General features: G+C 29.0%; 3 protein-coding genes across 5 annotated transcripts in view; all 3 read left to right on the forward strand.

Moving 5' to 3' along the window:
• Positions 1 to 6,126: 6,126 nt before the first annotated feature.
• Positions 6,127 to 9,896, forward strand: LOC114940520 (L-lactate dehydrogenase). Of its 2 annotated transcripts, XM_029315232.2 has the most exons (6): positions 6,127 to 6,214; positions 6,521 to 6,679; positions 8,269 to 8,397; positions 8,615 to 9,080; positions 9,335 to 9,576; positions 9,728 to 9,896. In XM_029315232.2, exons 2-6 carry the CDS (start codon positions 6,584 to 6,586, stop codon positions 9,890 to 9,892), a joined length of 1,098 nt encoding a protein of 365 aa, XP_029171065.2. In that variant the 5' UTR covers positions 6,127 to 6,214; positions 6,521 to 6,583; the 3' UTR covers positions 9,893 to 9,896. The 2 variants fall into 2 exon arrangements, with proteins under 2 accessions (XP_029171065.2, XP_029171066.2); XM_029315233.2 differs by lacking the exon at positions 6,521 to 6,679 and having other exon boundaries at positions 6,130 to 6,214.
• Positions 9,897 to 11,012: 1,116 nt separating this feature from the next.
• LOC114940522 (L-lactate dehydrogenase) lies at positions 11,013 to 13,959 on the forward strand. Of its 2 annotated transcripts, XM_029315237.2 has the most exons (8): positions 11,013 to 11,237; positions 11,736 to 11,862; positions 12,117 to 12,234; positions 12,451 to 12,624; positions 12,708 to 12,881; positions 12,969 to 13,086; positions 13,297 to 13,420; positions 13,698 to 13,959. In XM_029315237.2, the coding sequence occupies exons 1-8, from the start codon at positions 11,014 to 11,016 to the stop codon at positions 13,866 to 13,868; spliced, it is 1,230 nt and encodes a 409-aa protein (XP_029171070.1). In that variant the 5' UTR covers position 11,013; the 3' UTR covers positions 13,869 to 13,959. The 2 variants fall into 2 exon arrangements, with proteins under 2 accessions (XP_029171070.1, XP_085343228.1); XM_085487102.1 differs by lacking the exon at positions 12,451 to 12,624.
• A 58-nt stretch (positions 13,960 to 14,017) lies between these two features.
• Best2 (bestrophin family protein) overlaps positions 14,018 to 15,220 on the forward strand; it is a 48,584-nt gene continuing 47,381 nt past the window's right edge. The window contains exon 1 of the mRNA XM_029315234.2: positions 14,018 to 14,509. The gene's annotated coding sequence lies outside the window, so the exon portion shown is untranslated. The remainder of the gene's footprint in view (positions 14,510 to 15,220) is intronic.

Here is a 15,220-nt window from a genome sequence, read left to right on the forward strand (position 1 = left end):
CGGTGGTAGGTATTACTAATTACATTTATACTTTTTTATTCCAAGCGAATATAATGCCGAAGCGAAGAGGCTGTCGATCGAAAAAAGAAGGTGCGCAAAGAGAGGAGATGAAGTAAAAAAGGAGACGCTGCCTTGCGGAGAAGATCGGCGAAGGAAGTATGTAAAAAGGGGATAGGGTAGGGATTGGAGTGCATTACTCAAAGCCATCCATATGCCATCAGCAGTCTGGGACATATGTATGGGGGTCTCGAACTGCGCGCATACGCTCGTAAAATCGCCGTGGCGCAGGAGGCAGGTCGAAATCCTGATTGAGTTACGATTTAATTAGTCCGTGCGGCCAATCAGTAATTAAGATATCCGTTAATCAATGGGCACAGCCTCTCTTGAATCTCTCTTTCTTCTCGGGCTTGTCGTTGCACAACTTTCGTCATTTTCTCCTTTTTGTTCATTTTCTTTTTTTTCTTAAAAAAAACTGTGTCCTCTTTGAATTATTTCTATATTCTGTTATACACTTCTATATTTCTATATTTCTATATTCTATCTACTTTTCATTATAATTTATTATTAAACTTGAACAATTATTATATATTAATATCTTGAAATGATTTAATAATAAAACATTGAAATACAAAATATATGTATGTATGTATGTATGTATATTTTATTTTATTTGATATTATTTTATTATTATAGTCTTATGTGACGTATATAAATCAAATAATTAATTTTGTATTGCAATTTATTTATATTTAATTTTTTAATTTAATTTTAATACATTATTGCTTATTTTTTATAATTATTTAGTTTTATTTACCTGAAAGAGAAAAATACTGAACGTTCCTGGCATCTGTTGGGAAAAGAATGAACACATACGATCAAATAATATATCAGAATATGTCTGTTTTTGGCCACTTTTTTATAAACCTGTTTACCATGCATAGTCTCTCCGATCCAAGCAAGGAATTTTACAAGATTTATGTATGCTAATAATTTTTTTACACTAAAACGATATCGATGCATATATATTATCGTACTGATACTATTTTGAAGATTTATAATGTCTTCTTCAAATGTATGAGATAAAGTAGTCTACATTGGTTGTCCGTATAAGATAACGTTGATTGTAATTAATAGCCACTACATTAGTTTCACAATCAGTTAATTATCGGGATAAATTAATGGCGTGAAATCACGCTACTACAATTGTCCGAAATCAATTTTATAATATGTGTATAAATACACAGATCTTTATACAAAGGTTTTTTTATCAAAGAAACAGAGTAGAATACACATCTGTTTGAGTAATGAAATATGTTTCAAGGAAAAAATTTATTAATACAGACGGCAAGAAATTATAATAATAAATATAAAGACATTAAGTATATATTGTGTAAAAAACGAATACAAAATTCATTGTTAAATAAAATACATGTAGAATCACTTATTTATCATAGAGATATTTAATGATCAATATAAATAAAAGATATAGATTTAAAAATTTTATGAATAACAATTAATAAATTATATATACACATATGTATAATTAGATGTTTCTATATATGTCATTCTTTTTATTATTCGCGAAAGATGCGGAAGCTAATCGAATCTGGACATATATGTATACATATTCTTGTAGATGTAATTTAACTTAGGTGCAATGGATCGCGAAAATATGTATGCGATTTGAACGTAATTGCTATTTCTTAATATGATACGTGACTACGCAATGAAATTCTTGATTCCATTTATCCAGCAATCAATGAAAGATTGCTGTAGATAATTTTTCAGCTTTATACACACATTTTCCAGAAGATAAGGTAATCAATGATTACTAATAGATCTGTGCACATATGTATGCTATTATATAATATATAGCATACTTATATCATGTTTAATAAAACTTAAAATATATTCTAATATATTATTCAGTATTCTTTTTTTAAAAAATATTAATGCGAATTATAATTTACAATTTCCATAATAATTTCCAGATATTGTCTGATATTTTCTATAAAAATTAATTATAAAATTAAAAAAAAAAAGAAATTTATTTTGATAAATTTTATTCCAGTTCCGGTTACAAGTCACGATATCAAGGATAAAAGGAGTAGGGATAATAATCCTATACACAAGCGGACTAGGATAATTTCGCCGCTACGAAACCGGCCTATGTCGATATCGGAGTTTGATTTATAAAAGGGTGCTGGATTACCGAGAGCGGTTAGATTTTATTTTACCGTCGAAGGTAAAGCAACGTTGGAACATCATTGGGTACTCAAACACGAAAGGTTACGGCTTGATTCACAGGTAGATTCTAGATTGTTTCGGTGATTACGCCTCGATTCGAGATTTACGGGCAAACGAAACCTTTTAGACGTATCGCCATTTATTTATAGTTACGGAGAATCACTTATTGCAACCCGTTCGTTCACTCTCTTTTCTTTCTTTCTTTCTCTTTCGGAATTTTTTCTCCCTTCTGGCCGTCTTCATCGTCTGCACGTGCGAGCGCTTTTAACGCCCGACGTCGAAAACGACCACCCGCGGTATCGAAGTGGTACGGGAATGCGAGCAGGCTTCAAATTATGAACAAATGTCAACGCTTATATAATTGAAAATTCGAGTTTTATAAATTAAATATTATATATTTAGTGGTAGCCTACGGTGGTCGCGTAAGAAAAAGAGAAATCGCTGAAATGTTTTTTATTAAGAAAAATAATAACTATGTTTGTTCTTGACATCTTAAAATTATAATTTTATTTTTATTTTTACAAGTATGTTTCGCTTCTTTTTATTATTTAGTAATATTGTTAAGTAAAGTAATTTTTTTATTGTATTAATCTCTGTACTGTATTTCTTCTCTATGTATATCTAGATCACTTGATAAGGACTCAAAGAAGGGTCGAAACGTTGTGATTTAATAAATAATATTTGTCAGTACGGTCGAGAGAATAGTCTTACTTTTTTTTTTAAATATAAAATGTTGGTAAAATTAATGTAAAGTAAATTTATTACATCATTATTACATACGCTGATCAATTAACTTTGCAGATATCTCCTGTAAAATTTAATTATCATTATCATTATCATTATTATATTAGAAGTTAGAATTAGATCTTAATGAATCAGCTTATGAAATCAGCTTTTTTTGACAGGCAATAATTCACGCTTAGACTTGCGTAAATTAATATCTAGAAAATATTTATTGTTATTAAATTTGTCATTTTGTCATTGCGTAAACGGCAGATGTTCACGCTTCAGTTACAATGATGCAGGAGTCGCATTACAGTAGCGACAGAATACCGTTTACATCCATCAATGTTAATGTTCGAGTTTCTAAGAGGTTTCGTGGTCTCTTTCTCTTTATTGAAGACAGCGGACTCCAAGGTAGTAGTTGACGAGGAGCAAGTTATTCGCTTCGCAGAAGTGATAAACCTCATGTGTATGCGCAGATAAGGCTAAAAAGAGCCATCGTATGCATACCTAATTGCCTTTGGTACATTTATATGACTATGCTAATTCCGCGACGTTAACTTTTTGGGCTTTCAGGTTTGTAATTATGTATGTCATCTCTCTCTTCATATAGATGCCGCAATTGTTCAACGACACTACCTCGAGTAAGCTTCTCTGGCCATTTTGGCCTTCAGCTGTAGCCGTAGATAAATGAGACAGTCAATTAATCATGTTTTTATATGCTTGATATGGACTGTATATTGAAGTGTCAACATTAAAATAATTTAGTAATTGGATTCGGATTAGTAAAAAAGGACCTTGGTGTAAAACATTTGTGAAGGAAAAGCGCACAAGATTAAAGATTTTACTTTCGATTAAAATTATATTTAAAATGTTCTTTTGGAAAAGTTAATATATAATTAACATTATACTTAAATATTTATTTATGTTTTAGAAAATACTACTATAGAAAATGTGTTAAATTGTTTTATATAAAAATAATCTTTAAGACTTTTTTTACATTTAACTTATAATTAGATAAAAAGTTAAAGATCGATTATGTATAAAAACATAATAAAATAAATTTTTTGTAACTTATTTAAAAACTAAAATATTATTAATGATATTAAACAGATGATATATTTTGAAATCTAAATAAAAATAAATAGGTACGTGTTCTATATGTATATACTATTGTGCTATATATTCATTAAATAAATATATAATGTAATTTCTAATATATTTCTTATCGATATATCTTTCTTTCTAATTAACATTGTTACTATAAATCAATATTTAAAAATTTTCTGTCATAAATGTTTTATTTTACTCTTGACGTCAGCTGCTAAAAATATATTTATAATACAGTTTAATAGCTTAATATATTTAAATTGATGCATTTCTATTGTGCTTGGCAGTCCGGTATGTTACAATTCAATACCATATTTCACGTAACAAAATTTGAGGGATACATATGCGTTCACGTTTTCTTGTTGATACAACTATTTTCACTTTAACAAGACAAATAAGTATATCCGCCAACGAAAGCAAGGGAGAACACAAATAGGGCATAAGAGGAAAAAAGATGCCAAAACCGCTTAAATATGAGCATCATATGTATACATACATGTATAAATGATGAGACACCGTGTTGCAGCCACGTGAGATAAGTTGCATCAGAACACCGCTGTCTCGTGATTTGACTCATCTTCGCTGACTGTGATCAAGAATATTATCGCGATGCATTAATCTGACTAATGTGTGCATTGCTTATCTACGGTATAATCTACCTCAAATTGTCAATATATGCTATTCATCTCAATATTGTAATACTATCCCAGCTAGAAATAAATGATCACATTGACGTCGAATCAACGTCAATTCGACATCGATTTATCTAGCGACGTTGATTCAACGATGATCGACGTCAATTTGTCGTCGAATCGACATCGATTCGATATCATTTCTGGCTGGGTATACATATAGTAAATATTGCTGTTATGATATAATTTTATTTGATTAATTATTTTAAATGTCGTTATATATTCCTGTACAATATTTGTACTACTTTTTAATATCTGTTTTGCATTGATTTTTCCTGCAACAAATATTGTTTTATCATTACAATGAACGTATGTCAAATTGTAAAAAAATTAATTATCGCGGCTAATAATTAAAATTCTTTAGAAATGGGAAGAAAAATTCTAAGAACTAGTCTTCTATTTAAAAAATAAGTTTAAAAATCGTGTACATAATCTATTCGGAGTGAAAATTGAATATAATCTAATTTTTCTAAATATTTTACATTTATATTTTTTTAATATTTTGATAAAATAATATTTTATAACAAATACTTCTTCCTCCCCCCTTCTCTCTCTCTCTCTCTCTCTCTACAAAAATTTATTGAAAGTTAAAATTTATATTATTACAAAATTAAATTGCACAAGAAATGTTTTAGATTTTAATTTAATTTTAAATATAACTTTTACATGTCTTTTTTTGTGTATTAAAAGTGTATTAAAATTTCTTGAAAATAATTTTATTTTTGTCATATAAAAATGTTTAAAAAATTATATTAAAAATAATGTTTTTTATGAAAATTATCAGACAAATATATCAACTAAAATATTTTTATTTGAAGAAGTTAAAAAGATAAATTTAACTCATTCATGTTCTGCACTATAAAACGCAAAATTATTGCTTGGCTGTATTACTTCCAGAAATACATTTACCCCACTTCTTAATATTCTCACAGTTTCTGATTGGCGGATTTGTGAAAGATTCAAGAGAAGATATTCTTTTCGAACTGGATCGATGGTGAATATCATGTTATAAGCATGATTGCGTCACTTTACGCGTGCGCAGTGTCACGTTTCTTTCTTCGAAACCGCGAAGTGCTACGTGCTCCGAAGCATCTCCGCGTCTGCGCCTATACTACGATATTCGAATCAGAATTTACGTGGCATTTTATTAATGGTTTATAAAAAAATTGTATATTTTGATCATTATTTTTTAAATTTTGATATTTTTATAATTTCAATAAATGTCGAAAAAGATTTCAAATAAATGTGAAAAAGATTTCATATGTTTCATCATACTTGTCGTGTTTGCAGAAGGCATATAAAATGGTGGGGGTAAGGTCACCTTAGTAAACCTACATCCCTGAACTGTCAGTCCAGTAGAATAGCGGTGTACCGGCTGCTACGCGCTCAGTCTGTGTTCGACAGTGTCGAAGAATAGTGCTGCTGAAAGAGTATTTATTGAGGTTCGTGAAGATTTACATTAAACATATATATATTTATTTTATTATCTATTTATATTTATATTATTTGTAATTATGTTTGCTTAATGAATCACAACGTCTGAATTAATTGTTTATATTGAGTTGTTTTATATAAAATGTCTGCTTTTTAAATAATAAAAATTTAATTAATACAAAATTTAATTAATGAAAAATTTAAAAAGACAATATTTTTTATATTTTTAAATTTATTAATTAAGAACTGTTATAATCTACGCATTTCAAACAGTTTAACGTGGATCCACTTTAATATTTTATCGTCAACGATAGTTTCAGGTCCACGATTTGTGAGTCTTTTGTCTCCAGATTTAAAGTTTTTTATACCATGGACGAATGGTACGTTTATTGATGGAATTCTCACCGAATACAGCATTAATGTTTCGAGCGACTGCTGCAGCATTTTGGCCTCTTTTGCATTCATATAAAAAAGTACGCGAAAATTACATTTATTTATATAAAAAAAATGTTTAAAAAAAATACATTTAAAATTAATTAAATCAAAGAATTAAATTACTTATAAAAAGACAAATTTTGAACTTGAAAATGATATATAAAACATGCACATTTTCAGATTTTTATTGACAAAAAAAGCTTTAAAAAGTTTACATTGCAAAATCGGACATTTCATACGAAACAACTTAATATAATATAATAATAATAAGAATATTAGGTCGGCTCTTTTAATTTAAAACACGATATACATCTCCTTCTTCTCAGTCACAGAGCCAAACGCGATGTTATTGCGAAAATTAAGTAATCTGAGAATCTGTATCCTATGATTGGGATCTCAAGAATTCTTCTTAATCCTCTTTTAACTTCCCCTGTAAAGAAATAGGCGAGAAAAATATTGGTCCAAAAGTTGGCTAAATCGGGAATCAAACCCGAGACCTTTCGCTTGCCGGGCGAATGCTCTTATAATTAATATAATATAATAGTAAAATTAAAAAATATATTGCAAATTTATTTTCTATGATTCATAAATTTAAAATTAATTTATTTTACTAGATATAATTTTCGTTTAATTCAAAAATATTTATAATGTAAAATTTCTTTTCCTGTGTTTCTTTATTTGATTAGCTGCTCGCTATCAGCCTATATTCATTATCTGTGATAAAAAATATGTCGAGCACATGGCATTTATTACACCATGTGTGTGTAAAGTCGTTACCGGTGTGTTAAAATTTATCGTTCCGTACTTTCTTACAATACAAAGTGCAATGAGTTTAATAATACCGGACGTTATACAAGCCGTTGATTATATCTCGCTGGTCAAGTGCTATTCGCATTTTATGATTAATCAACAGTCTGCGATATCAAAATTAATCACAATTAAATCTTCATGTGTTTATTCTTCGTACTTTTCCGCTTTACAATTTACATATTTGTGACTAATTCAAAAGGATCAGTATTTCAAAGAAGAATGCATATTGATTGTACTGCTACTGCCATCTGACAATTGAATGCACATTTATTGCATTCGTTGCATGTGCAATAAGTGACAAGAAATTGCGTGATACATTTTAATAATGCAACCATGACTTGAAATGATACTTGCCAGCGTGACATTATTCCTTCTAAAAAAAAGAAACATACGCATGTTAGAATCGATATTATTAAGAGGGTTAATGACCTCAGCTTGATTTTAATTGGACGCAAAGATAAAGAAGGACAGTTGCTATTAAGAAGAAATTCTTTTAAGTAATAGAGAGATATCATTACTTCATGGACATGCGTGCCGTCAGCATTATATGACCTTTTTGACCTTCACAGTGGTCTTTTTCTTGGTGATTCTTATTAATATTATTTTTTGTTGCAAATATTAATTTAAACTTAGCTTTTTTATTATTTGTTTAATTAATAGAAAAAATGAAAAGATAAATATGTATAAATAATAATGTTATTATTTATTGTATATATAATATATATATAAATAATGTTACATGCAAATTAAAACATACATAACATATTTTTTAATCAGTATATAAATACATTATTAAATTATATGTATACTTTTACAGAAAATGGCAACGTTAAAAGATCAACTTTTAACTACTGTCACGGATCATGTGCCAATTGGTAGAAATAAAATCACAATAGTTGGTGTGGGTCAAGTTGGAATGGCCTGTGCTTTTAGTATTTTGACAAACGTAAGTTTACATAAATTATCAATAATTATAATAGTTTAAATAAGTTATTATATTTTTTTTGACAATATTAGTAGACAACGCAGAATAAAATATATATATTAAAAGTTGTATATGTTTTATTATAATGTATATAAAAATGTATTATATTTATTTTTAATCACAGTCAAATATGTGTTTATAAAATTAAATCACTCAATAAATAATATTGCTTTTACAGCATGTTTCAAGTGATGTGGTATTAATCGACATGATGATAGACAAGTTAAAAGGAGAGATGTTGGATTTACAACATGGCAGTTCATTTATGAAAAATGCAAAAATCAATGCTAGTACAGATTACGCCGCTACTGAGAATTCGAGTCTCTGCATTGTTACAGCGGGTTCCCGTCAGCGTGAAGGCGAAACCAGGCTGGATCTGGTTCAACGTAACACTGACATTTTCAAAGGCATCATTCCTCAGTTAGTCAAATATAGCCCGAACACGATTCTCTTGATCGTTTCCAACCCTGTAGATATTTTAACATACGTGGCGTGGAAACTCTCCGGCTTGCCAAAGAATAGAGTCATTGGTAGTGGTACGAATTTGGATTCTGCCCGTTTCCGCTTCCTGTTATCTCAAAGACTTAACGTCGCACCTACATCCTGCCATGGGTGGATTATTGGAGAGCATGGGGACACCAGTGGTATGTAAAATAATTTTTTAAAATAGACAATTTTTTGCAACTAATGAATCAAGAATATCATTATTAATCGACCCGGCAGTTAAGATAAATGATATTTTAAAATACTATAAAAGAATATAGTTTTTTTCCATATCTCAATAAAAATTTAATGCAATTAAAACAGCCAAATTAATGTATATGTATAATTATAAAAATATTTATTTGTGTAATATATAAAATATTATAAGAGATATTTGTTTTTTCTATTTTATCAGTGCCCGTGTGGTCTGGAGTTAATGTTGCTGGAGTGCGTTTGCGTGATATCAACGAGTATGTGGGTACTGATAAAGATAAGGAACATTGGAACGAATTACATAAACAAGTAGTACAAAGCGCGTATGAGGTGATCAAGTTGAAGGGCTATACTTCTTGGGCTATTGGTCTCAGCGTATCGCATCTTGCGTCAGCAATATTAAGAAATTCCAATCAAGTGCATGCTGTCTCCACTCTAGTTACTGTAAGTCGACAACAAGGATTTCTACTACATCAGGTTACATTAACGTATTTATTTAATAAAAAATGAAATATCCTTTTATTACAATTTATATTAATTATTTTTATATATAAAGTTTAATTGTCTGAAACTATATAATAATTAATAATTTTAGGGTTATCATGGAATTAATGAAGAAGTGTTTTTATCCTTACCTTGCACATTGGGTGAAGATGGCGTCACACACATCGTTCAGCAGAAGTTAACAGACGATGAGCTTGCATCGTTACATAAATCTTCATCAACGATGCACAAAGTGCAACAAGGCCTTAAATTTTAAAAGAATATATTATTTTTACCTATGTATTTTATTAGTTTAATTTTATTTATGCTTTTTGCGTGTCGTTTTATGTGCAATTTATGCATATTTATATGTTTCAAATGTTAACATATTTATTATATTATATACAAGTTTACTTAATCTTTATATAAATATTTCTAACTACTTAATATTTATATTTATATTGCCTGTGACATGTGCATGTGTGAAAATGTTAAAAATATGAAATACTTTTCTTTATTTATTTCTTATTATTATAATGTTTATTGTGATAGTATTTCTTAGTGACAGAAATATTTGTCATATAATTTATTTTTCACATTATTTTGTTACAGGTTTAGCTGTCATTATGAATTATTTTAATCGTTACATGACATTATTTAAAAATCATTATACATTTTACAAATCATTATTTAACTAATAACTCTGTTATTTGTACAATTTTTTCTTATAAAATATATTTATAAAAGAAATGTGTTTTATTATAATATAATATTATAATAAAGCGCATGCACACACACATATGCAGAGAATGCACAAATTTATATATATATATATATAATTCAAATTTAAAATATCATAGATTTGATATTAATTTTTTTTTATTAAGCAAATTGTTTTCAATTTTTAAGCATTTTGTTCTTTTAAATTTAGTTCATACGATGCAGACATATACCATACATATTATATATTTTTATTTTTAATATAGTTATTTATATTGCGCTATTTATTTTATAATAGAATAAGGAATGTTTCTGTAATGAATGTTTATGCGCGTTTATATATGTGTGTATAAATATTTAAATATTTGTGACAAATTATTAAAATAAGACATTGTGCATCATTTTTAATATATTATACAAACAATAAAGTATTTTTCAATGATTTATCAATAAATTATATATATTTATATTACATATATTTTTCTTTTGAACGCTTATTGTACAAAATCTAAGTAACCATGGATGTGTTTAACAATTGGTGAATCAATGATGGCGGAATGCCAAGAGTATTATGTTGTCCGCTTATCAGTATACTCTCTCGTTTTGAGAAAAAAACAATTTAATGCGATGTAACAGGCGCGGGTAAAAACGATCGTGCGACGTTTACAAAATCGGCAAATGACAGAAGCAATGGTTCCATTATCTATACTGTCAAAGTCATCGTTATCAATATGTTTGAAAAAATTTATTGGCGTGACATCAACGATAGGTTCTATTAGGAATCGATATACCCGTGCTTTACCATCGACAGTTTTGGCAAATATCTTCGGAAATAATAAAGGAAAACCATTCGGAAAAGATGCGACTGTTGGCTCAGATTTACAGAGAGCAGTTAATTTTGTGTAAGCATCTTTATTGTTATATTTATATATATGATAATTTTTATTTTAAATAAAATATAGTATAGATAGAATTTTATTTATTCTAAATTAAATTTAGCAATAAATTATTTTTAGTTATATTTATTTTATGCATGTTGAATTTATTTAATTACTGCAGTTTGCTAAAATACGTTTTATGTTATATAATTATTTAAATTCTTTATTGTAAAGCAATTTTATATGATATCTTTCTTCTTTATGAAATATTTTTATTTTAAAGATATTATAATAAAAAAATGTATGAATGCCTTATGACATATCGTATAAAATTGTTATTTATATAAATTCTTCTATTTCCAATATAAATCTCTGATTAATAGACAATTTTTCAGAAAAGCTGATATAATCAGTTTTGAAATTATTGGTAATTTTAAGCATGATTTAAAGAAATGTTTAAATCTAATTATGATGTAATATTTCATTGGAATATTGAAGGAAAGCGAATTATTCAAATTTTAGTTCGCCATGCTTACGAGAAGAGCTCTTATGCAAGTCTTCGGAACCAGTTAGAGATTGTTGTCATAAAGTCACTATTGTCGGTGCTGGTATGGTTGGCGTTGCTATTGCCAATTCGCTTCTCTTTCAAGTATTACGTTTTTCTTCTAAAATTTTGTTTCCTAGCTCTATATTATGTTTATTTACTAATTGCTCATTTTATATTAAATTAAAAGTCCTTATATAATCAAATAAATATATATAAATATTAATTATTTAATTATAATATATTTACATTAATTATAGATAGTTTTTTGTATAATTTAAATAAAAAAAAACATTAAACTTTAATTTTTTAACAACATGTTTTATAAATATTTATTATCATTTCTTATTCAATATTAGCGAATTACTTCGCACATTGCAATGATAGACGCCTTTCCTAAAAAGTTAGAAGGCGAAGGAATGGACTTTAGTCATAGTTCTATATTTATAGGAGATCCGAAGATCGAGTACGATACAGGTAATGGATTTATCATCTGAATAATTAATTACAAAAAATTGTAAATTTATTTTATTATGCCATTAATATTATTAATTAATTTAATTTAGTTTTGCATATTTTTATTAATAATAATTTGATGTAAAAATAAATTTATTTGGATTTCAATTTATATTTTATTTCTAATAATTATTTATCTTTGTTTATATCTAATAATATAAAAAAATTCTTTTGTAGATTTTTGTGTGTCAAGTAATTCAAAAGTCTTAGTAATTTGCGCGGGTGTACGACCAATAAAGGGTGAAAGTCGACTTGATTTGGTGCAAAGAAATGCAGAGATATTGAAAAATATAATACCACCTTTAGTAAACTATAGCCCTAATGCGGTGTTTGTCGTTATCAGCAATCCCGGTTGAGATAAATTTTTGAAACAATTTTATTTTTTAATTTTTATGTATTGCAATTTAACGTAAATATGTGACTTTCTTGTATAGTGGATATCTTAGCCTGGCTTACATGGAAGTTGAGTGGACTTCCGGCTCATCGAGTAATTGGTAGCGGAACTTATTTGGATAGCGCAAGATTTCGTTATTTGATTGCTGATCGAATAGGAATAGCGCCAAGTTCGGTTCAAGGATATATTATCGGTGAACACGGGGATAGTATGGGTAAGCTCTATCAATTGATATCTGACATTTGATACAAAGGCGAGATGTTATGTATTAAATCCAATGTAATATTTAACGTTTCGCTAGTTCCGCTCTGGTCTGGAGTGAGCGTCGCAGGAGTGCAGTTCCGCGATATTATTCCGAATATCGGTCTGGAGACGGATGATGAAAGATGGTACGATATAGCGAAAGAAGTCGTAAAGTTGTGAGTTTCTAATAATTTTATTTTTAGAGTAGGAAAACATATATATTGCTAGATTTCAATCTTGTTACATCAAAAAATAATTACTTAGAGAGTTATAGTAATTTATATTATATAATAATTTATGTTATAAAAATATTATATATAATAGGCTTATAAAAAAATGTTTGAGATATAACGAAAAAGTTTAGAGAGTATTTTTAATTTTTTTAGTGGTCCAATAGTGCGGTGTTTAAAAGGATATTCAAATACGGCCATTGGACTTTCCACAACAGACATCATAATCGCAATATTACGCAATACACAAGCAATTATACCAGTTTCAACTCTCGTGCAGGTATATTAATATGCATGTATGCCACGTTGCTGTCATTCCAAAAATATTTTATTGACTGATAAAGAAATTACTTTAACAGCTAATTGGATCGGACTAGCAATAGCAATAGCAATAGCAGTTAATTACAGATTTCTTTCACATATAAATAAATCTAAATGTATACAAATAAAACAAAATAAATCGCGTTTTTTTAAAGAGATATTAATGTTACATTGACTAAATATAAATTTATAGGAGATAATATTCTCTCTAAACAAGGCATTAATCATTCTTCTAGGGTCATCATGATGTGTGCCACGATATGTTTCTATCCTTACCTTGTGCGATTGGCGAAAATGGCGTCACAAATATCATACGAATGCACATAACCGAATACGAAAAAAAGCTATTCCAGGCTTCGGCGAACACCGTATATAAGATACAGAAAGATGTCAATATTAAGTCTTGAACGATGGTACATGCAGTGAGGTCGTACAAATGCATTTAATTTCCTATGTAAAAAGTTCTGTCGAGTATAATAAATTATTACGTAGCTTGTCCTTTGTTCTGTAGCTTTGTTCTATTACTTTTGTCACCGCAAAACTGTTTGCCACACAATCTTTTCCGACTCGTGCAGGAACATCCGCGGTAACCGCGGAGATGCTCCGATTGTTAATTTATGCAAATCAGGAAGGAAATTATCGCGTAGATCTTTCGCGTGCGCGTGTCTTTTCAAATTCCGCAATAATTAGACTCGATAAAATGGGTTTTTGGAACGACTGATACTTTCTCACTAATAATCTTCAAGTTCTGAAATCGAATTCGGGGAATTAATGATGCAATTGACCAAGTTTTGTGACACTTAATAATATCTGATACTTGTTTTATTTGTACAACTCGAATCTGGGTTTTTCCAAGTAAATCTTTTCGATGAAATTAAATTGCGTGTTTTGAGGACTTTCCTGTTGCATGTGAAAATCATATTGGCACCTCCAGAAGGCAATAAGAGTACACGTCATCTCGTATTCCCACGACATAAGAACGAGCGAAAGGTGACCGGTGGATGGTACCAGAAGGCCGCGATTACGCCCCAGGCTAGGCCATGGCAAGGTGAGAGAAGAGTGTGAAAACCATGTGTAAGATGGCGTTTTGAAGTGCTCGACCTGTGTAATATTCACCTGCATGAACGGCCTGATACACAGGACCGTAAAAGAATCTGGTCTCTACTTGGAGAAACAAAGTATCGCACGTTACAAGATTTATCCTTTCATTCAGATTTATCGTAAAAAATTATGCATGCCGTAATTAGGTGTCCTAATGACAACGATTTCAACATAAAAGAGGATGAAGAGTAAATCAGCATCAGCGTATAAAAAGTAATGAAATAGAAACTCATTACGATACATAATATCACCGTAGAGTCAAGTGGCGAACCGTTCTCCTTTTACTCGCTACAAATCCACTTGAAAGACATGTCATCGATTTTGAAAGAATAATTCTGCATAAACTGACATGTCACAAGTGCTTGCGATAGTTACATAAATTCCTAGTTGATTCCAGGGAACGTGACCAAAAGTCAATCTGATATGATTTTGAAATTAATATCCAATTTGATAATGTGACATATTGTTTAATTAATATTTCTGAAATATAACGGACATAAAAAATAAAATTGCTATTTAATGTTTATCGTCTATCTGCTAACTTATGATTAGATATTCATTAAATCGATATTTAATCCGATGTTAATCTTCATATTCCCTTTATTTTTCAATTACGAATCTGCAAAAGAGAATGTATTGATTTCACATGTTTAATATT

Source organism: Nylanderia fulva, unplaced genomic scaffold (genome assembly GCF_048542155.1).
Source record: "Nylanderia fulva isolate GAGA-0341 unplaced genomic scaffold, ASM4854215v1 Scaffold5, whole genome shotgun sequence".
Classification (NCBI taxonomy): domain Eukaryota; kingdom Metazoa; phylum Arthropoda; class Insecta; order Hymenoptera; family Formicidae; genus Nylanderia; species Nylanderia fulva.